The sequence below is a fragment of the Sparus aurata genome, chromosome 6, assembly GCF_900880675.1.
Source record: "Sparus aurata chromosome 6, fSpaAur1.1, whole genome shotgun sequence".
NCBI lineage: Eukaryota > Metazoa > Chordata > Actinopteri > Spariformes > Sparidae > Sparus > Sparus aurata.
Genome location: NC_044192.1, coordinates 21,808,097 through 21,829,658, shown reverse-complemented (window position 1 = coordinate 21,829,658; position 21,562 = coordinate 21,808,097). Strand labels below are relative to the sequence as shown.

The 21,562-nt window shown below is 41.9% G+C and overlaps 1 protein-coding gene across 2 annotated transcripts; it reads left to right on the top strand.

Moving 5' to 3' along the window:
- The first annotated feature begins 930 nt into the window (after positions 1–930).
- On the top strand, positions 931–21,253 carry erbb3a (erb-b2 receptor tyrosine kinase 3a). Of its 2 annotated transcripts, XM_030421462.1 has the most exons (29): positions 931–1,303; positions 8,585–8,742; positions 9,709–9,895; positions 10,267–10,392; positions 10,528–10,593; positions 11,377–11,495; positions 11,779–11,920; positions 12,132–12,245; positions 13,355–13,472; positions 13,851–13,924; positions 14,075–14,165; positions 14,347–14,364; positions 14,913–15,130; positions 15,216–15,348; positions 15,492–15,585; positions 15,726–15,880; positions 15,966–16,019; positions 16,127–16,268; positions 16,352–16,471; positions 16,565–16,663; positions 17,436–17,621; positions 17,748–17,903; positions 18,031–18,106; positions 18,205–18,351; positions 18,985–19,082; positions 19,216–19,407; positions 19,509–19,574; positions 19,661–19,922; positions 20,065–21,253. In XM_030421462.1, exons 1-29 carry the CDS (start codon positions 1,216–1,218, stop codon positions 20,838–20,840), a joined length of 4,275 nt encoding a protein of 1,424 aa, XP_030277322.1. In that variant the 5' UTR covers positions 931–1,215; the 3' UTR covers positions 20,841–21,253. The 2 variants fall into 2 exon arrangements, with proteins under 2 accessions (XP_030277322.1, XP_030277323.1); XM_030421463.1 differs by lacking the exon at positions 14,347–14,364.
- The last annotated feature ends 309 nt before the right edge of the window (positions 21,254–21,562 follow it).

Sequence of the window (21,562 nt, the reverse complement as noted above, 5' to 3'; positions counted from 1 at the left end):
AATCCAATTCTTTGGAGCTCTCGGATCCCAAATTGATCTGAAAAGCACTCATTTAACAAGGGGTGGGCACTTGTTTAGCAGATGGGTGAAGGTTTCGGCTTTTAGAAGGTTGTAAACGACGTCTTTTCAAAATGATTTGGATTCTTGGGTCTTCTGCAGAGTCGGTTTTAAATATTTTCGGTCCATTTTTTTTATATTTTAAGACAAGCCCACGTCTGCTTCAGTGGTTTAGGAGAATGCTGTACTTCTCATTTTCGGTTGAACTTATCCCTTAAGATGAGATCTTGAACTTAAGTCTGTCACTTATGCTCCTTCACCTTCTTAAATTTTTATGGTTATTTTAAATGTGATCCTGTTTTATAAATAATGTTTTGTCACTGATTCTATTTCTGTCCCGCAACAATTAGTTTATTGATTAGTCCATCCCCGAGAAACTATTTTGATCATTTCTTTCATTCTCAACATTTCCGGCTACTTAAATGTAATGATTTGCTACTTTTCTGTGCCATTTATGATTAAAAAAGCACTATGAGGACATCACTTAGGGCTCAAGGAAATTTTGATTGATATTTTTCGCAATTTCTCGACATTTTAAAGAGCAAACGATTAGATTACCAATAGAAGTAAGTGAAGATGAACAATAATGAGTGAGAACTAATCGTTAGTTCAGTGTTTAGGGCTTTTATTGTGAAGCATCTCATACGTAGGTTGGAGTTATTTAAATAATTCTGCTTCGTGCGCCAATTCATCCTTCGAGGCGTTTTCGAGGTATCCAGGCTTTGCATATAAGCCACCAGGTGCTCTGTGAGGTCGTCTGGCTGCAGGTAGGTCCCTCCCAGATAAATCAGTGCCAGAGGAACAGGCGCTCCGGGCTCTGATTGGCTGCGCGCTGCGCTCCAATCACTGACATGTAGTGATTCCTCTCACACAGACCGCAGCGGGCGGCTTGGAAAGTCGCGGCTCAGTTAAATGCCACACAGAGAAAAAACACAAACAGGTTTTCCACGACTAGTTCCTCATCTGGAAGGGAAACGAAAGGACGGAGTAAAAACCGATCTGGATTAACTGAAACCCTCCTGCTTCTAAATGGTCTCCCTCGGATTGAAGTCGAAACCGAGGACGATTTGTGACGAGCAAAGGACACACTCCTTCTTCCTAATGTGATCACCGTGTTTGTTTGAGACGTCACCAGGGAAATTGGGAATCTGAGCGAGCATGGTTGCTTTGACGAGGAGGGTGCAGCAGGTGCTGTGCGTCCTGCTGCCGTGCGCTCTCCAGCTCTGCAACGCGCAGACACAAGAAGGTGAGCTCACACGCGCACGCACGCACACACACACACACACACACACACGATCAACTTCTATGTACCCCACAACACTCATCGACATTTGCAGTGTCAGCCCTAGTTTTGAGTAATCCCTGCCAACACCTGGATTAGAGCCGCGTACTACAGTCTGTGATGTAGAAAACACCTGTCCTCCCTCACAAGCCCCAGACACCAGAACCTGTTCTGCACACGTAAAACTTGTTTGCAGTGAGTCACCTGCACCTCTCCCACGACTCTGAGCGCTTTATCATGCATTGACTCAATTGTTTCAAGGTTTTGCGACGGAGGAGCCCAACCTTTCACCGCCTGTTGACTGACAACCGCAGCCTTTACAATGGAAAAAACTTTACCTCTGATAAGTTTAAATATTTGTCCGTTCAGTCAGTGCTGGGGGGAGTATTCTCAAATTGTAGTTGAATAAAAGTAGTAATACTACAATGTTAAAATACTCTAATGCAAGCAAGGAATCCTGCTTTAAGTACACAAGAGCAGAATGTCCCTTATCAGTGGCATTACATGTTATGTTAAAGGATTATAATTGATGTGTTCGCATGTAATTACTTCCATGTTGGAGGCGGCTGAAGTGAAGCCAACTGAACTGCTTTCTGTTCTACTGGGTAGTTCAATCACATGATTAATCATATTTTAGAATCTGATCATGTTGTGTATGAAAAATGTCATAGCTTTATAGTAACAAGTGTCAACTAGTTATTACTTTTAACTCATTTTACAATGCAGTTATCTACCAGTTGTTTTCCAGATCAACTGCTGGCCTTTAGCATATCATAACATATCTGAAAATACACCTAGAGCTCAGGCTCATGTCTTCAAATGACTTGTGTTTGAATCCAAAACTCAAATATATGAAGTTTAGTGTCACATAAGACACGGGAGAAGCTGTAACTTGTAATGTTTTGTATTTTTTACTTTTAAAGTGATAAACAGATTATCCAAAAAATTGCAGATTGACTGATCGATTGATCGAAGGATTGCTTTAGTTGTGGAGTTATGACTCAAATAAATGTAGTGAAGTGAGAAAATTCAATACTTCTTCGAGAAAGTAGCATCCTCAAGAATTACATCAAACTTGTATTCGAATACAAATTTCGAATACAAGTTGAGTACATATAGTTAGTTACTCTCCACCTTAGAGAGAAGTGTTGTGATTTGAATCTCAGAGAGACTCTGAACTTTGGCCTCCAGCTCTTGTTGCTGTCACCTGGCGGCAGGTGAATCAGGTGGTGCTCTGAGTTTGAGAAAAACAATGTGAACATGAGCTCATCAATCTTCGGGCAGCTGATGCTCAGGTAACAAAGCACAATGACCTGCTGTGTTCTTTGTGTTTCATTAGAGGTAGATTCTTTATTCTGAGGAGACAAGCATTGATGCAAACCTAACAAGACAACCGAGACTTTTTCAGGAATTTCAGAAGCATGTTTTGATATAAATTCAGCGTTTTCACTCATCAGCCAGCTGATGAACAGGATGTTGTTGTGGAGTAACCAGGCAGTCAGGAAAGAGGTTGCTGTTGTTATGCCGATGTAGAAATAGGAACCTGTATGTTGAGTATTTCATTTCAGATTTACTTTGTCAGGAAGTCCCAGTAGAGAGACATGGTCAAGGTGCAGCTGTACACAATGACAACATGCTAAAATGCAACATACAAAACAAGATGTACAAAAATCCACAGTAAACCAGGAGAACAGACGTCCAAACACAACAACATGCCTCCTTCACCACATTCCTTGATGTCCTTTAATTGATCAATGGATATAAATGTAAGTGTAAAATTAGATTTCAGTCCTTTCATGTCAACAACAACATCAGGTGTTGCCTCTTTAGATTGCGTCTGTACGTTTACAGGTGTGACATCGAAAAAACAGATAAGTCAAAAAGCAAATATGCTGTCGCTCCTGTTGCCAATGTGTGATGTAAAGCAACGCTTGGTCTGTTCAGTGTGAGGGAGCAGTCCTGCGCACTGGCAGAAAATAATCTTCTAATCAATTTGTGCACGACCTGTGGCTGTGAGCCAGTGAATGCCCCAAGAATTGAAATAGTTCATGTGCTCAGGTGTCTGTCTTTGTGTTTGTGCACGCGCGCCTTCGCGCATTGCCTACCAGGTATGCAGTAATCTCTGTCCATCCTGTGCCAAGTTTCTGTTTACTTCAGTCATCGTCTCAACCGCTTTATTGAGCTTGTTTATCTCCTCCTCCCTCTTTTCTTTTCTTTCTCTCCTTCTCTTCTTTTCCAGTATTGAAACCCCGGTAACAGACGAATGAAAAAAAACAGCTGAACCTGATCCTTGTTATGTTATCGTCATGTGTTGGGTTACAATGTAGTGCCGAGGACAATGACACCATTTTGCGTTGAGTTCATGCGCAGTATATGATAGTTTGTAATAGAAGAAGTGGACATACTGCAGTGTTTGTGTCAGTGCAGACACATCTTGATGCACTGCAACACTTGTTTTTGCACAAATAGGGCTATTGTGTGTGTGTGTGTGTGGACTCTAAGCCCTCCACCCCATTCCTTTTCTCTCCATCATCCATCTGCCGACACTGAAAGTCCTCCTTTGACAGAGAAAACCCACTCAGCCTGTTAAGATTTTGAGCTGCAGCGTGTACATTGTGTGTATGGCCGACATACCATTTTGTCACACGATGTGCTGCATGTGAACACACCGGTTCGCCCTCTTCTTGAGTGGGCCATGCTTGTACTGTATGCATACTGTATATACTGCAGCGTATGGAAGGTTCCTGAGCGTACGTGCAGGAGTATTTCCCAACAGGCAATTCCAAGCGTTACAGAGTCAACAGCTCAAGTCATCCACTGATAGCAGCAAGGGTGCTCTCTGGGCTTAACTAAGGTGGGGTTGATAAAGAGCTTCACCCTTGAGCAGTTCATAAACTGACAACACGTCAACTGTATGGCTTTTTATGAGCAAAAGGTTCTGGAAAACAAACTGATTGAGACTTAGTCACACAAACTTAATTTGATAACCCTGACGCAGAATAATATATAGATATACCTGGGCAACCGCATGCGTAGCTGCAGAGCTGTGTCACATTCAGTGATTACACTCCTATTAAGTTAATGGGTTTGTTGGGAACAGATAAAAAGTTACTGGTCAACATCGATACAGCAGAGACCGAGATCCAATTTTTGACGTGTCTGTATGCGTCAAGCTCTATAAACACCGAATCCTACTCCTATCATAATGTAGCTCAGCAGAGTCTTTTAATATGCTGCATTTACGTTTTACTGTAAAGAGAGTAAAAATGAGGAGCAGAGTAAGAAGAAAATGTTCATATCAGCCTTGTTCATTTTAAATTGTATTTTCTGACAGTGTAGGGTAACTTTTATTGCTGAAAATAGCAAATGATGACAACAAAGTGGTGAAAAATATGTGCAAAACCACCACTAAAGAATGTATTAAAGGGACTACTGTATTACTTCAGCTTTTGTCCTGATTAAATGAGGATATAAATCACGTTAATAAGTCAGTTTTATAGGTACTTTTCTCACATAAAAGATGGGTGTTACTTTTTAAACAGAAAACCAATTAAAAAGGACCTACACGATAAATGTGTTTGTCCTGGTTTTACGCATTAATAAACCACTTACCAAGCAACATGTTAAATAGTTCATTTAGATGAAGGGCTAGGGTTAACCACAATCCTGAGTCCGAATAACTGGTTTTCCTGTTCTTTCCATTCCTAGCCTAGTAAATACTCATGTCTTTCAAACTCCATGCCCCCAGTTTGAAACACAGGGTTTCTGTTTAAAATATTTAGCCTCTTCAAGTCCAGATAACCCTTCTGACGTCAGTATGTGTTCAGATTTTGAGATATAATATCATCTGAGCGTCCTGCTTCCACTCCACTCACCCCTCGAAAGTGAATTGTGTTTGTTGTGCTCAACAATTTGAAAACAAGACATTAATAGAAACCAAAAGAACCGTGTCTTCCCAGAAACCATGTTCTTGATAATCCACAGACGTCGCTGCTAGGAGTGAGACATTATTTCTGGAAAGAAGGCCTTGACTGTCGTAAACAAAATTCCATTCACCTCTGTCGTATCGCGTCGGCGGCAGGACTTTCCAAACCTGAAATACAAAAAAACATCCTCAGATAAAACCAGATCTATCATGGTTAGACACCATACAGAGCAAACAGGGGAGACGTATGCGTTTTTGTGATTTTAACTGACCCATTAAACGTGTGTTTGGAACGGAGCCAGTACTTGTGAACCTGGTGTTCTCAGAAACACCATAAAGTGACCCTTATCAGGACTTTATAGATGGAGGACGTTGTCTTTGTCACACACACACACACACACACACACTTTGACTTCTGTGCCTGTGAGGTTACTAATCATTAGCCTTTTTATGCCCTTGTTGATCCTGTTGTTCTACATAGGTGGAATGTGTTTGTGTGAGTGTGGTTTAACACACATTCTTCAGATACAAATGCAACAAAGTCAACACAACTGTAAATAGTCAGAGTTGACTAGGTCACGGTAATGCTTGGGCTGAGGTTAAAGGGTCACTTCACTCAAATGACTCAAGAGATGTTCACCTTTATCTCTAGTGGCATCTAGACAGAAAGGAATGGAAATTATATCTAAAGAAATCAGTAGCCACACTTCTAGACAATAGATACTGAGTCCTGATTATTAAAGAAAAAACAGACCCTGATGAAAACAGTTTTCTGTGGATTATCCAGAATAAATATGACTCTTCTCTCTACCACATGTTGCTGTTGATTTTCAATGCTATGGTCACTATGGGTCATTCGCCTTCACAGAAGCAGAAACCTCATTTCTTTGTTTCAGTGGCGGTTCTAGACCAGTTTTAATAGGGGGGCCAGGTTGGGGCCGGCTTTTTTGTAAGGCGGCACAGACAACCCGGAAAAAAGGATAAATCCCTCATTCAGACATAGCAGTGTTTACAATTTCAGCAATTTTGATTGGGTAGTAAACTGCTGAAACACTTTATTTCTGCTTTTCCCTTCAGAACAAAATCATTGCAAGAAATCTGTCATTGTGTTATTAATGCAGACTCCTTGTCAGGGGGGCCACAGGGGGGTCCAGACTCAGAGTCACGGGGGCACTGGCCCCTGTTGGCCCCCACCCTAGAACCGCCCCTGCTTTGTTTGGTTGTTTTCTTTGGTTTATATGATGCACAGTCAATCCAGATTAATATTCACATGAGTACCAAAGAGATGTGATGGAGAAGATCATAAAACCCTCAGAGGGAATTGATCTGACTACATTGGTCCCTTAAATAAAAGGAAACAGAGGAAAACAAGGGCAGATGACACAAAATCATTAGAAATAAAATCATTTTATCTGCTCAGGGGAAGTGATATAGTGTATTTAACAGAATTCCCTGTGGCATTTTCAGTTTATCCCAAATTATGGATGCAGATACCAAACTGGTCAAGCCAATTCTTCATCCGAAGTATGTGCACATATTATGTTTTTAATTTTCTGTCCTCTCTGTTGGTCACTTTCTCTCTGCTGCTTCTCTCCTGTCTGACATTTGAATAGCAAAGCAGCCTTCAAATGACGCTGAATGGCTGAACTCCCACACACCATAAACAAACGTATGTTTGTCTCAGAGAGGGACATGTCCTGTACACAATCCTCAGCTTGTTTCACACTGTTACAGTACATTCATTGATATTGTGCAATGAAAACACAGTGGGTTGTAGTAAGTGGCATAGCACAGTCTTTATTAGGGCTTATGCTGTTTCTTCATGAATGATTTAATAGAATGTGCATAGTTGAACTTGTGTTGTGAACGTCAGTGTATGTTTCTCTTTTTGACTTTTTAGGTGGTACACCCAATACTACTATCTTAATGATTACTGACTTGTGACACATAAAACAGTGAAACTGTCAGTGTTGTTCTATATTGTTCTTAATGAATACTAATCCCATAAAATGACCAAAACCAACAATGCATTTGTCTGTCTCTCAGTACTTTGCGACTCCCCCAGCTGTCTGCAGCATTCAGCCACAAGGCCAGTGCTTTGTAACCAGGAACTAAACATTTAATCACAAAGAGAGCTGAAGTCACGATATCACATCTAGCAGAGCCCCTGTTCCACCAGCTGCTGTAACTCAGTGAAAGCAATTTTTCATCATTTCTGTCATCAGTATTTTTCTGGAAAAATGAATCTTATCCCTGAGATATACTGTCCATCTAAGACTAATCAGCCTCCCCAATGGCAGCTGCAATTAGAAATTGAAACCTGTGAATGGCAATAACTTTGTGAGCACAAAGGAAACTACAGCTCCCAGGAAAATGTGCTAGCACAGCAGCTCTGGTACTTATAACATCTTGTAACTTGGTTTTTCGTGCAAATCCATAAAAGTTTTTTGTCACCATTCTGGCTGCAATCTCTTCTGCTTAAAAACTTCTGCAGCTTTAAGTCCTCTCTTCTCTGATTTTATCTTGAAAATTGCATGCTTGAACTAAATACAACGCTTTGACTCATCAGACTGGTCAAGCAGTGATGTTTACCTGTGGAGGTCCAGAGGGCTTATAGGAAGTTGGGTTTGTTAAAGACGGCCAGCAACAGAAATATGAGCAACAAGATTAAACTTAAAGAAACTTCCATCAAAACATATCCAGCAAGCCAAGGAGACACAGCATGCTGTAAATAGTTCTTTGTTTCTAGTAATCGGCGTGGTTAAAACGTCAAAGGGATTTTGAGTAACGTTTTCTCACTTTTGAAACAGATCGCAGAAGTTCTGGTTTCACTTCAGTTTTCTACCTTCATTTTTTATTTATTTATTTTTTTAACTACATGATGTCCTGAAAGTGCTGGGCACTCACACTCAAACAGGTTTAAGTAGCGTATTTGATGGGGACTATTTTCAGCTGCGGACTGATACACATTTGGTGTTCTACTGAGTGTTTACAGCAGCAAGACTGTGTGTGGGATCAATTTAAAAAATATTTATAAATAATACATGAATATAAATAAATACATATAAATAAGTTTATGGTAAAAAGGAACTTGTCAAACAGTGTAACAGTGTGAGGGTCATGTATGTGTTTTTAATCATTTCTGAACAACAGTGGATGAACAAGCTATATCAGGCTCTGGCCACACAGACACTTGTGAAATAGATCAATTCAATTGATTCAATATATCAATTGTTGGTTTTGGTGTTTTCTTTGGATTTCATGGGACATATTGACATTATAGACACTCATTAACAAGAATGAATTCTTCACTTTTCCAGTGGTCATTTGTTCCGGCACCCAGAACGTTCTGAGCACGACGGGAAACTCAGAGATCCAGTACAACCTGATGAAGGTCATGTACAGCGGCTGTGAGATTGTGATGGGCAACCTTGAGATAACCATGATGGAGCACACCAGAGACTTCTCCTTCCTCCAGGTGAGGTTTAAAACACAGATGGGGAAAGCAGTACTCTCACATCCTTTCCCAGAATGTGTCACTGAGAAGAGACAGCGTGGTAACCTGTCCAGACAAGGACGTGAATAAACCTGATGCCAGTAACAGAAGAAGCTGTTCATCACCGTCTGTAATGGATGATGTGTGTGTCTCATGTTCACAATGAGCTTATTTTTGTCCCCTTCCAAGTTCTCTCCAATTCAGTCACAGCACTCCAGTCATAGTGACTCACAACACAAGCAAACACACCTCTGCTGCCAAGTTGTGACTCTGATAACAATCACTACGGCTAACAAAAGCAGAAAGCTGGTTTGTATCTTTGTAATCAGTTTTCTTCAGCTGGCAAATACACAGTACAAATACTTGGTTACTGTACTTAAGTAGATTTTTCAGGTATGTGTACTCTACTTGAGTTTTTATTTTTTTTACTTTTACTCCCTAAATTTTAACACAAATATATGTACATTCTTCTCCTAAAATTTAAAAACAGTCTTGTTACTTTAGTTTCATTGCATTTTTGAAAATGAAAATTTGACGCGAACAGCCCCTCAAGTCTGAGAAAATGTCCGAATTGGCAAAATTGACATCATATGACGCTCAAAGATGGTCAGAAAGTAAACATTGGTTTGATGGTGACATGTGTGTTTGTAAAATTATTTCTGTTGCTCTTTCCTGTCACTCAAATACCGAAAACATCTGTCATTCTGTTTGTTAAACGCTCTGAGCAATAAAATGCAAAACATCGTCCACGCTTGTCACACATTCCGAATTGATGAAACATGAACGCACCAAAGTTGGAACGACTCCCGAACTATGCATGCAGCGTAGGACTTTTCAGTCAGCTATCTTTCTGCTGAGTTCATGGACAGCTGGAACAAACCCTACTGACTTTACCTTTAAGTTTAAGAGTCTTTGCCTTTAACTTCCTTTTCTATTTCAACTATGCAGTCCATCAGAGAGGTGACCGGTTACATCCTGTTCGCCGTCAACGAGTTCAGTCGCCTTCCTCTCGACCACCTGCGCGTCATCCGAGGCACCACACTGTACGAGGGCCGCTACGCTTTGGCTGTGATGGTCAACTACCAGAAGGACGGGCAGCATGGCCTCCAAGAACTGGGCCTGACACATCTTACAGGTACACAGGAAGTGGCTCAGTTAGTGTGTTTAAGTGTGGGAGGCTTGAGCGGAGCAGATAAAGTCAGGCTGGATGTGACACTTGGTTACTGCTGGAGCTCCCACGCCCACACAGTGCAGCCACACCTTCAGAGTACTGGTCGTCAGAGAGCAGCGGTGTGTGTAGCCGCCGTGATGTGAAGTCCCTGGAATGTCTTGTGTGCTCAACCGCTCAACTGCCAGTGTAACATGAGCCGCAGCACATTACACTGAGGTTGTATGTGCTGTAGTAAACAGCCAATGGCAGAGGTCAATGGGATGAGTCACGGGGCTTGCTCGGGCTCGCTTTGCTAGTTGTCTTTCCATGTTTAAATGATTGTGTGCCGCCCACAGAGATACTGGAGGGAGGAGTCAAGATCATCCAGAATAAGTACCTGAGCTACGCCCCACAGGTGAACTGGCTGGACATCGTGAAGGATGCATCAGCTGATATTATGATCGAGGGCAATGGGCCTGAAAGTGAGTGATCAAGATGATTATCACACATATAAGCATCGATTATCTTCTGTTTTAAAGAGGAGACACTCACTGGATCCTGTTCACCTTTAATTTCTCTTTAAAATTTGCTCCACTGATGATAAAATATTATTTTAGAGGCCTGCAACGAAGCCTGCGGAGACGTCCCATGTTGGGGTCCAGGAAATGACTCGTGCCAGATATGTGAGTGACATCAACATCCCTTTCATTTTCCCATGCATGTAATCATTCTAGTCTCTGACTAAGTGGTTACAAGCCGGGTTTGGTGGCCCTGGGCAAATACAAGCAAAAGGTGCCGCAAGATTTCATCTAGTGTCATCTAGTTCCAATAAATTTGAGAGCTGATATCTCAAAAACTCTGTAGCTAACACCAAAACAATCTAGGTGGAGAAATAGCTCTACAGGTAACATAAACATGTATTTGATTTTGGGGCGAACTGTCCCTTGAAACCTTCAAACATCAAAACAGAAGAAATAAGAATCAAACGCTGAAATCACAATATTGAAACCCTTTTAAATATGACCCTGTCAATGTAAGAACACATGCTTTTTGGCAAGTGCGTGTTTCAGGCACAAGATGATGATAAGCTATATCTCAATCCTTAACATGAAATGAAATGAAAAGCATACATTTAACTCATTTGTACAAGTTTACAGTTTTTTTTATATTCTTTCTTTTTAGGGTTAGCATTAGATCCACGCTGCAACAGAGCATAAAATAGTTTTTTTTCTTCCTGATGCCTGTGTATTAATTTTGGTTGATGTATGTCACATAAATTACATTAATCTTATTTTATTTGTAAGGTCCTTGAACATAAAAATGCATGTTTCTAACAGATAACCATGGTGTCATTTTTAGCTGAAAGGGGCATGGAGGCAAGAAAAACACAACTATGTTGTGGTACCATTAACAAAAAGTTTGGAACCAGTTGAAATGAACAAACACAATCTCCGTCTCTCTTTCAGTGACAAAGACCGTGTGCGCCCCTCAGTGTAACAGCCGGTGCTTTGGTCGAAGCCCGAGCGAGTGTTGCCACATTGAGTGTGCTGGAGGCTGCACTGGACCTCTGGATACAAACTGCTTTGTGAGTCTGCAGCTTCAAAGAGCCTTTTATCAGAAGAGACATGTTGACATGTCCCATAAGGAAAAACTAAAAATGTAAATTATAAGGTTGACTTTGGCTGAATTGTGTGGCACACTGTCAAAATTTGAATACAATAGAGCCATTGTTATTTTACACCTGCACCTTTTCTGCTATGACAAGTCACAATGTCTGTCATGATAAATTTCTGTCATAGACACAAACTGACATAACACATCTGTCAGCTTTGTTACTGACATGACATACTCTACATGATGTTTTACAGGCGTGCAGGAACTTCAACAACTCGGGCTCTTGCGTGCCTCTGTGTCCTCAGACCCTCATCTACAACAAGCACACATTCAAGATGGAGCCCAACCCCAATGCCAAGTACCAGTATGGCTCCATCTGTGTGGCCCAGTGCCCCAGTGAGTCCACACACACACACACACTGCTTTGTACCCACAAAGACTCACAGTTTTTGTACAGCTGCAGTTTTTATGTTTTTAGACATCATACAAACCTTCTTCTGACGTTCCAGTAGCTAAACTGTTGTAAAGTGATACTTGTATCTTAACCTGTGGATGCATCATTTTAGTTTACCATTGTTAAAAATCACTTATTCATTTATTTCCTCAGCAAACTTTGTGGTTGATGGAAGCTCATGTGTGAGCAACTGCCCATCTGATAAAATGGAGGTGGAGAAATACGGAGTGAAAAGATGTGAACCCTGCGGAGGCCTCTGTCCAAAAGGTAAAATTAAACACATACCTTGCTTCATTCAAGACAGTCTAAGCTAAACCTCTGGTTCAATAATCCTTTACTTAAAATAATGGAGTAAGGTAAAAAAAGAAAAAAATATCTGCATGTACAAGTACATTTACTCTAGTACAATACTAAGTATGTTTTTGAGATACTGAGTGTTTTTTTTTTCCGCTATGTCTTACCCCCACTCCACTACATTCATTTCATAACTGTAGTTACTTTGTAGTAGTTACTATTTACTTTGTAGATTGCATGCTGCATCAAAGCCACAATGTTTACATTGATTTATTTGGTAATTGGATTAAAACAAAAAACAAAACAAAACAGTGATTCCAGTAATCAAGCAGGATATTAGAGTTAGAGTTAACAGCATATACGTTCATATATATATATAATTAATTATTTACTTTTTTCTTGTACTCAAGTCACTTATATGGGTGACGTTTACTTTTACCAAAGTAGTCATTTAACCAGGGGTGGTTCTAGGGGGGGGCCAACAGGGGCCAGTGCCCCCGTAACTCCGAGTCTGGACCCTGCTGTGGCCCCCCCGACAGGGAGTCTGCATCAATAATACAATGACAGATTTCTTGCAATGACTTTGTTCTGAAGGGAAAGACAGAAATGAAGTGTCTCAGCAGTTTACTACCCAATCAAAATTGCTGAAATTGTAAACACTGTTTTGTCTTAATGAGGGATTTATCTTTTTTCCCGGTTTGTATGTGCCCCCTAACAAAAAAGCCGGCCCAAACCTGGCCCCCCTATTAAAACTGGTCTAGAACCGCCACTGCATTTAACACCATATTTTCACTTTTGGTTAAGTATGAGCTGGATGTGGTGAGTTGGCTTTTAGCTGCTGTTCATGGTGTACTGTAATAAAATATCTGAAAAAGATTAGAAACTATTGGTTGAGCATTTGTTTTATATTAAAACTCTTTATCTGAAAAGTAACTATAGCTTTTTGAATACATGTAATGGAGTAACAAGTATAGAATTTCCCTTTAAAATGTATGGAAGCAATAGAATAAAACAGCATAACATGGTTTAAGTGACTTAATTCGTCCTGAAGATCTTCCTCCTCTTCTTCATCTTCCTCACAGCTTGCCACGGCACAGGAAGTCCAACCAGACAGACTGTTGACGCTCTGAACATCGACAGTTTTATAAACTGCACTACGATCCAGGGCAGTCTGCACTTCCTGGTGACTGGGATCAAAGGGTGAACAAGACTCTTTTTCAATGGTTTAATAGTTTAATAATAGGACTCCAGGCTAAATTTTAACACTGGCTGCACTGGTGCTAGTACACCCAATAATCAATTTTAATTAATGTTCTTTCTTAGCATATAATGCAAATGATTGTCAATAAGAATAAAGGTGGAAATAGGCAAACATGTTTTTTCATTTAAATCATAGCACAACAAGAAATGGCGATAACCTCACTTACTATAAGAACAAATTGCTCTACATATCGGGCACTTGACAGATATTTGGGTGCATGTGTGACCACAATAGTTGCACCCTGGTGGCCTGTGATGAGTGCTTCCATCTTTTTAGCCACAGATGTTAATTTTTTCCTCTTTCTTCTCCCCTCAAAGTGATGATTACAACGGCGTACCAGCCCTCGATCCAGAGAAACTCAAAATCTTCAACACTGTGAGGGAGATTACAGGTGTGTCTGTGTGTGTGTGTGTGTGTGTGTGTGTGTGTGTGTGTGTGTGTGTGTATGTGTGTGTGCATTTGTGTGTGTTTTTTTTAATGTCACGTCACAGGCGTTTGTAATCTGCTTAAACCCTCTGAAACACAATGTGTCCCATTTCAGACATCCTCAGTATCCAGTCGTGGCCTAGAAACTTGTCCGACCTGTCAGTCTTCTCCAACCTCCAAACCATTCAGGGCAGAACTCTTTACAAGTGAGTTGTTGTTGTTGTTTCCCTGCCCGTGTTCTGCGATTGTTTTCGCTTCTCGAGTTGACAAAGGTCATGCCACTATCATGTTGTTGTATCTTTCACTGCGCTGCAGACATGATCTGATTGTCTTTTTGTATCTTGTATCCCTTCTTCCCTTGTTATATCTCTGTTTTACCCTGTTTAGAGGAGTGAGCTCTAAAAGGTACAGTAAATGTTTCACATGGCCGCCTGTATCCTCCCGTCATCTACAACCGTTAAAATCCATGTTCTTAGTTTAGATTATTAGTATTACAGGGCATATTCAGTACTGGGATTGTGTGATTGGACTGGTGGTGGGCACACATTTTTAATGAGATCACTGGTTTTCTTGCATGCTCTTTCTGATATAAATTGATTTTAAGTACGATGATTTGGTGTTTGGCTGCAATGTTCTGGGAACTAAGAATGTGGTTGTATTTTATGGAAGCAAAGAAAGTCCGTACAGATTTCAATCCTATGAGAAACTTACTTGCTGGTTGTGAAATCTAACCACCAGTGACTAATGACATGATGTTGAAACTTGTACTTTATGTTTGAAATTGCAAAACCTGAAATGACCCTTAAATGAATTCAAACTTCAAACAGATGGTTTATAAAGTTCTCATAAAATTGTGATTATCAAGCCGTCTTTGCTTCCTTCTGTGCTGCCATCACATCACAATGGTGGCAACTGTTATTCTCCACACATTTACTGACTGCCCGTCATTACAGGGGCTACTCTCTTCTGGTGATGAAGATCCCCTCGCTGACCTCCCTGGGGTTGCGCTCGCTGCGGAAAATAAACGACGGCGGCGTCTACATCACAGGGAACAAGAAGCTCTGCTACCATGACACTGTCAACTGGACTCGTATCTTGAGCAGCCGCTCCCGTCCGCAGCGACGCCAGAAACACATCGACGTCAAAGACAACAGACCGAGAGACCAGTGTGGTGAGCGACGCTGGATCATTTCTAACCAGCTCCTTGTCAGTGTGAAGAGATGATGTCATCATTTTTGTTTTGTTGATGTCTGTAGTTAACGAGGGTCACGTGTGCGACCCCCTGTGCTCCTCTGATGGCTGCTGGGGTCCGGGGCCAAACCAGTGTGTGTCCTGTAAGAAATACAGCAGGGGAGGAACGTGCGTGCCAGACTGCATGTTCTTAACCGGGTCAGTCTTTAAAAAACGACTAATCATACAAATAAAATTAATCGGTGTTTGCCTTAATGTGTGTAATGTTTGCTGAGTGTTTCAATCTTATCTGCAGTCTTTTCAAAGATGTTGAAAGTGAATAATTTTCGCCTTGAATGCAGGGAGAGGCGTGAGTTTGCTACTCAGGCAGGGGAGTGTATGCCGTGCCACTCCGAGTGTAAGGTCCAGGGGGGGAAGCAGACCTGCACAGGCCCGGTATGACTTTCTCTTTTCTCTTTGGGTGTGCTGCTGCCCCCTAATGGCATTCCAGTTAACATTAACTCTATATTGAACGTATTCCTTCTCTTTGTAAAGTTCTGTCTCCTTTGCGTTTGTCTGTCCCTCCTCCTTTAAAGGGAGCAGATGAGTGTGTAGCATGCGCCAACCTGCAGGACGGTCCACACTGCGTCTCCTCGTGTCCAGAGGGTCTGATGGGAGGGGAGGAAGTCATCTTTAAATACCCCAACAAGCAAGGCAGCTGTGAACCGTGCCACATCAACTGTACCCAAGGGTAAGGAGTGATTAGAGCCCCCTCAGTGTGTTCACATATATGTTTGTGTTAATATCGAATGAACCTCCTGTCTGCGTTTTTTTAGGTGCTATGGTCCAGGAATTCGTGACTGCGTTGGGTCATCTCGCTACATTTCTGGGTAAGGGGCTCCTCTCATTCTGGCATATTTTAAATAGTTTCGATTTTTTGCTTTAGTGTCAGGTACTGACAATGCGACATCTCTTCTCCCCGCTCATCTGCTGTTAGCCAAGCGACCACAGCCATCGTCCTGGGAGTGATTGCAATTCTCTTTGCTTCGTTCTCTATTTTTGTGCTCACCATTCTCTACCGCCGAGGTCTCGCAATTCGGCGCAAGCGAGCTATGAGGAGATACATGGAGAGCGGAGAGGTCAGTGAAAAGACCTGACGTCTTTATTGATGCTGCTATGCTTCAGTTAAGTTTGTGCTGACGTATGATCAATGTGCCCACAGAGCTTTGAGCCTATGGATCCTGGAGAAAAAGGCACTAAAGTCAATGTTCGGATCTTGAAGCCAACAGAGCTGCGTAAGATCAAGCTGCTGGGTAACGGAGTGTATGGAATGGTCCATAAGGTAGGAGTGACTGTCTATACAATCCTCCTCTTGAATATTTGATATTCATGTATTTAGAAACGTATAAATCTGTCTCTATTTCTTAACTCTCAGGGCATTTGGATTCCTGAGGGCGATACTGTGAAGCTTCCTGTTGCCATAAAGGTGATTCAGGATCGCAGTGGCAGGCAGACCTTCAATGAGCTGACAGATGTAAGAAAATGTGACTTGTGTGTAACAAATACTCACTGATGGTACGCTTGGAAAGTCTCTATGGAAGGTTTGCAGAGTCATCTTGAATTCACAGACGTTGCTATGGATTTCTCTAGCAACCCAAAATAACTTGTCAAAGCTTACCTTAAGAGACTTCTAAAATCACTCCTGTTGATCTGCATGTCAAGTGTGTTTCAAGTACTCATTTTCCTCACAACATATCTCAATTCCTGAATTTCCTGTCACACCGAGGCAACCTCGTTGAAGCAAACCTGACACAGTATGTGACTGGATGAATCACTGGTCCATTGCCATCTATCAGGGGCTTACTTACTCTTACCAATACAATAAATGAACCATATAAAGCAACAGCAGAGCTTCACCAGTTAATTCATTGATCAAACTCTTGCTGAAGCCAGTTGAGAGAAGGGTGAAAAACATATTTTCCATTGTGAAAAGCCTTTGCTGCTATATTTTGCTCTTCCATCAATGAAGAAATAGTCTTCTTTCCTGATGTAACTGATGCTAAAGCATCTACTGTACTTCTGCATCAACTAGTTTTCTTGTTCTCCTCACCCTGGTTGTCATCCGAATCCATTTTAACTTCTGTGAATCCAAGCTGACAACAGTTGAACCCATGCAGAAACAATCCTCAAACTCTCCAGAGCCAACTGTCGGGCCAACAAGAAGTGGATATTTGAACCTTAAATGATAGACCTTTGTTGGACTTTCCTTTTAGTCCTCAGTGACCAAATCTAAATGTTCTCTGCAGCACATGATGACGATGGGAAGCTTGGACCACATAAACGTTGTCAGGATCTTGGGTATCTGTCCTGGAGACAGCCTGCAGCTCGTCACCCAGCTCAGCAGTCAGGGCTGCCTGCTGGAGCACGTCAGGAACTGCAAGAACAAGCTCAGTCCGCAGAGATTACTCAACTGGTGTGTCCAAATCGCAAAGGTAAAGGACCAACCATCTTTGTGTGTTTGTGCATTTGTAAGTTATATGTTTATAAATTCACAGAAGATTTGGTCTATTCCACTGTTAGCGTAAGCACTTAAAAGCATTGTTGTCCTTTCTCATCAGGGTATGTATTACCTAGAAGAGCACAGGGTGGTCCACAGGAACCTGGCTGCCAGAAATGTTCTCCTGAAGAATAACTACACTGCTCAGATCTCAGACTATGGCATTGCAGACCTGCTTTACCCCGATGACAAGAAGTACTTTTACAATGAGGCCAAGGTCCGTAACCTGGCAGAAAACATACCATAGACACATGGACACTCAGTAAAATGATCAAAGTTCATCAAGAATGCCTTTGACATGAATTTATTACACACTGTGAGACAGTTTCTGTTTATGTGTTTAGGCACCAATCAAGTGGATGGCCCTAGAGAGCATCTTGTTTCGCAGATACACACATCAGAGCGATGTCTGGAGTTATGGTGAGTCTTAAGTCTTCGCTGGGTTAGACTGGAGTGTCTATGAAAACTGTAGTGAAGATGCTGTTTCATGGTGTACTAAACCTGTCACCTTCTTTTAGGTGTGACAGTGTGGGAGATGATGTCCTACGGGGCAGAGCCGTACACTTCGATGCGTCCACAGGAAGTTCCTGATCTGCTGGAGAAAGGCGAGCGTCTGTCCCAGCCTCAAATTTGCACTATTGATGTCTATATGGTCATGGTCAAGTGTGAGTGCCTGTTTTCTATCCTTTTTTCACATCTGGTCTGAACTACAACATAGCAGTAGTATTACAAATATATGCTTTTTATCCACGCTAGCATTTTGCAAAGGGAAGCCAGTGTTGGTGTCAGCTGTCCACCAGACTGAAATATCTCAACAACTATCGATGGATTGTGATGAACTTTTTTACAGACATTTATAATGCTCAGATAATGAATCCTACTGACTTTGACCCCCTGACTTACCCTCTAGCACCACCTTGAGGGTGGTATATGAAACGTCATGATAACTGTTACATGCATTGCCAGTAAAAATGTCAAGTACTTACTTTAGAGCCAGTTTGCAAATGTTAGCATTCTAACACCCTAAACAAAGATGTTAAAAATGATAAACACCTATAATTATTTAAAGCTGGGGTTGGTAAAGTCAGAGAAGGCATTACGAGTAATCATATTTTGACAGTTGCGCACAAGTAGGCAGATACGTAGGTAGACTCCAGATTCTTTCTGTGCACGTCTGTATACTCATAGTTTTGTTTATATTAACTACATGTCAGTTTCAGATTCTCCTTGATGAGCATTAGCATCAACAACTCAATTGAACTGACGGGCTAACTGTGGCTGTTGGTTTAAATTTTTAGGCTGGATGATTGACGAGAATGTCCGTCCAACATTCAAAGAGCTGGCGAATGAATTTACCAGAATGGCCAGAGACCCGCCTCGGTACCTAGTGATCAAGGTAAGAAAGGCTTTTTATCAGTGGCCACCTACTTTGTACAGCACTTACTTTCCACTGAAGACAGAGACTTTTGTATTGTAGAGTTAAAGTATACATGAAATATGTTAATCTATGTTTCACTTTTGTTTACCAGGAGGACTGCAGCCAACAGGACACAGGTCCAGATGAACTTGCCCAAAAGAGTGCAGATGACCTTGATGACCTAGACATGGACATGGACATGGTGGTCCAGGAGGAGGACGTGGTAGATGGCATCACTCCAGCCCCCCACTACCTGTCTCAGTCCAGGAGCCTAAGTCGCCTCTCAAAGATAGACACTCACAGAGTAAGAGACACTACTTTCTGTCAGTTTTATACCTGGGCATGTTTTGTTTTTTTCAGTCACCTCCTGAATCTAAAAGCTCACTTCTTTATTTAAAACTAAAGGTGGTTCTTTCTCCAAACGTGGCTGGATACCTGCCTATGACCCCAGGTGTCGACAACCAAGGACAGGTAGCTGAAACACCAGCATCATCCTACTGCACATTCCCACTCTTGTCACGTTACTAATACAGGTCTGGTTGTGTTGTCTTGTGCAGGCCATGTGGCAGTCCCGCTCTCGACTAAACTCAGCCCGCACTGTGTCTGAGAGCTCGGAGGGCTGTGGCACGGCCGTGGAGCTGGAGATGAGCGAGGACTTTTCTCTGGCTGGGAGCCTGAAAAGACGACGACATCGCGAGGACAGCGCTTACATGTCGCAGAGGGACAGTTTGTCTGGTGGGCCACCAGATACTCCATCACCAGAGATAGAAGAAGAAGACCAGAATGGATACGTGCTTCCTGGAGACAGTCCAGAGAGAGGTGATAGCATCACTGATCACTGATAGCATATGTGTTGTCTATTGAAATTATAATTTCAATGTACATGGCCAACAATTTGAAGAGTACATCTTAATCAGGCAATGCAAACCTCACCTTATCAGTTTTTCTTTTTTTTTTTCAGAAACCCTTCTGTCCACATCGCGAGCCACTCACGGCAGAATGCGCAAGTCACATTCTTCAGGCGTGTTGGATCCAGATGATGAAGAATATGAGTATATGAACAAGCAGACATGTGTAACACCTGTCTCGCCCAGACACAACAGCCACTGGCGGAAGCCGAACAAGAAGCGCACCTCCTCTGTATCGTCACAAGCGATGGCATGCTCAGGTGACACCACACCTACTGCGGAGGTCAGGGGAGGTCACACAAGGAGCAATCACAACTCGGATTCAGAGCAGCAGGGATCTAACGATGTCCAGTATGAATACATGGACATCAGGGGTAATGAAAAAGATGACAGTCCTCCAGCACATGACCCTCCTCCTCCGCCTCCCCTGACATCAGCAAGGATGGTTGAGGAGGAGGAGGAAGAGGAGGATGAGTATGTGGAAGACAGTAACTATCATTACACAAACAGACAGCCGAAGCTGCGACAAGCTCTTCAAGACAGGAAGGAGCTGAAGATACAGGGAGGGGATGAGGACGAGGCATATGAGTATGAGGACATGGACTGCTTTGCTACCCTGGCTGGAGACACAGTGGTGTACCAGAACATGCAGAGGGGAGGGGAAGGAGCAACGGGGGGCACAGAGACACATCGATCTGGGTTTGAACCATACGTAAAAGTGCGAGCTGGAGTCGGGGTAGGTGAACCTGCAGCTGTTGACAAATCGTTTGACAATCCAGCCTACTGGCACAGCAGGATGTTCCTGAAGCCAAAAGCTGTGCCTACATGAAGAACATTTTAAAATTTCGTGAACTCCCCTCTGAGACCCATTCATGAAGGACCCAGAACAGGAAATGCAGCCATAAACCAGGTTAATAATGTAGCCTATGACACAATTTCAAAAACTCAACATGTGTGACTTTCTCACAGCTTTTGTTGTCTGTTACAGGCTGACATTATGATTTGTATTTTGGAGAGTTATTCGGGGCATTTTCCAGAATTATTAGCACTGAGTGTTGAAGCTAACACTAACAGAAATGAACAGATTCCAAGCTATATATTTTTTGTGTTTACGTTTTGAAATGAACAAAACTTGCTTTTAAGAACAAATATTTGGAGTTTAGAGTTAAGTGTTTTGAGAACTCTTATAAATATGACACATGATATACATTTTCTACTCAATAAAAATATTTTGAATAATGATTTTGAAGCACCAGCTTTTTATGTGTGTTAGTGTGTGTGTATGTGTGTGTGTGTGTTTTGTCTGAAAATGCAGGTTGCATGTTCTTTAGTTAGGTTTAAAAATGAATGTGAAAGCAAATTTTGGGTGTTTACTACAGCAAGTTGACAAAAAATAAGAGGAGCATTTGCCAGGCTGTGTCTTTAGGATGTCACATAAAATCTGGACAGTGTTGGAGTGAACATTCATTCATAGGAAAGCTGCTCAGTGGCGCTTTGAAGCCAAAACAACTCGACTTCCTGGGTATGAAATCGCCCAGATGAACAGTTCGA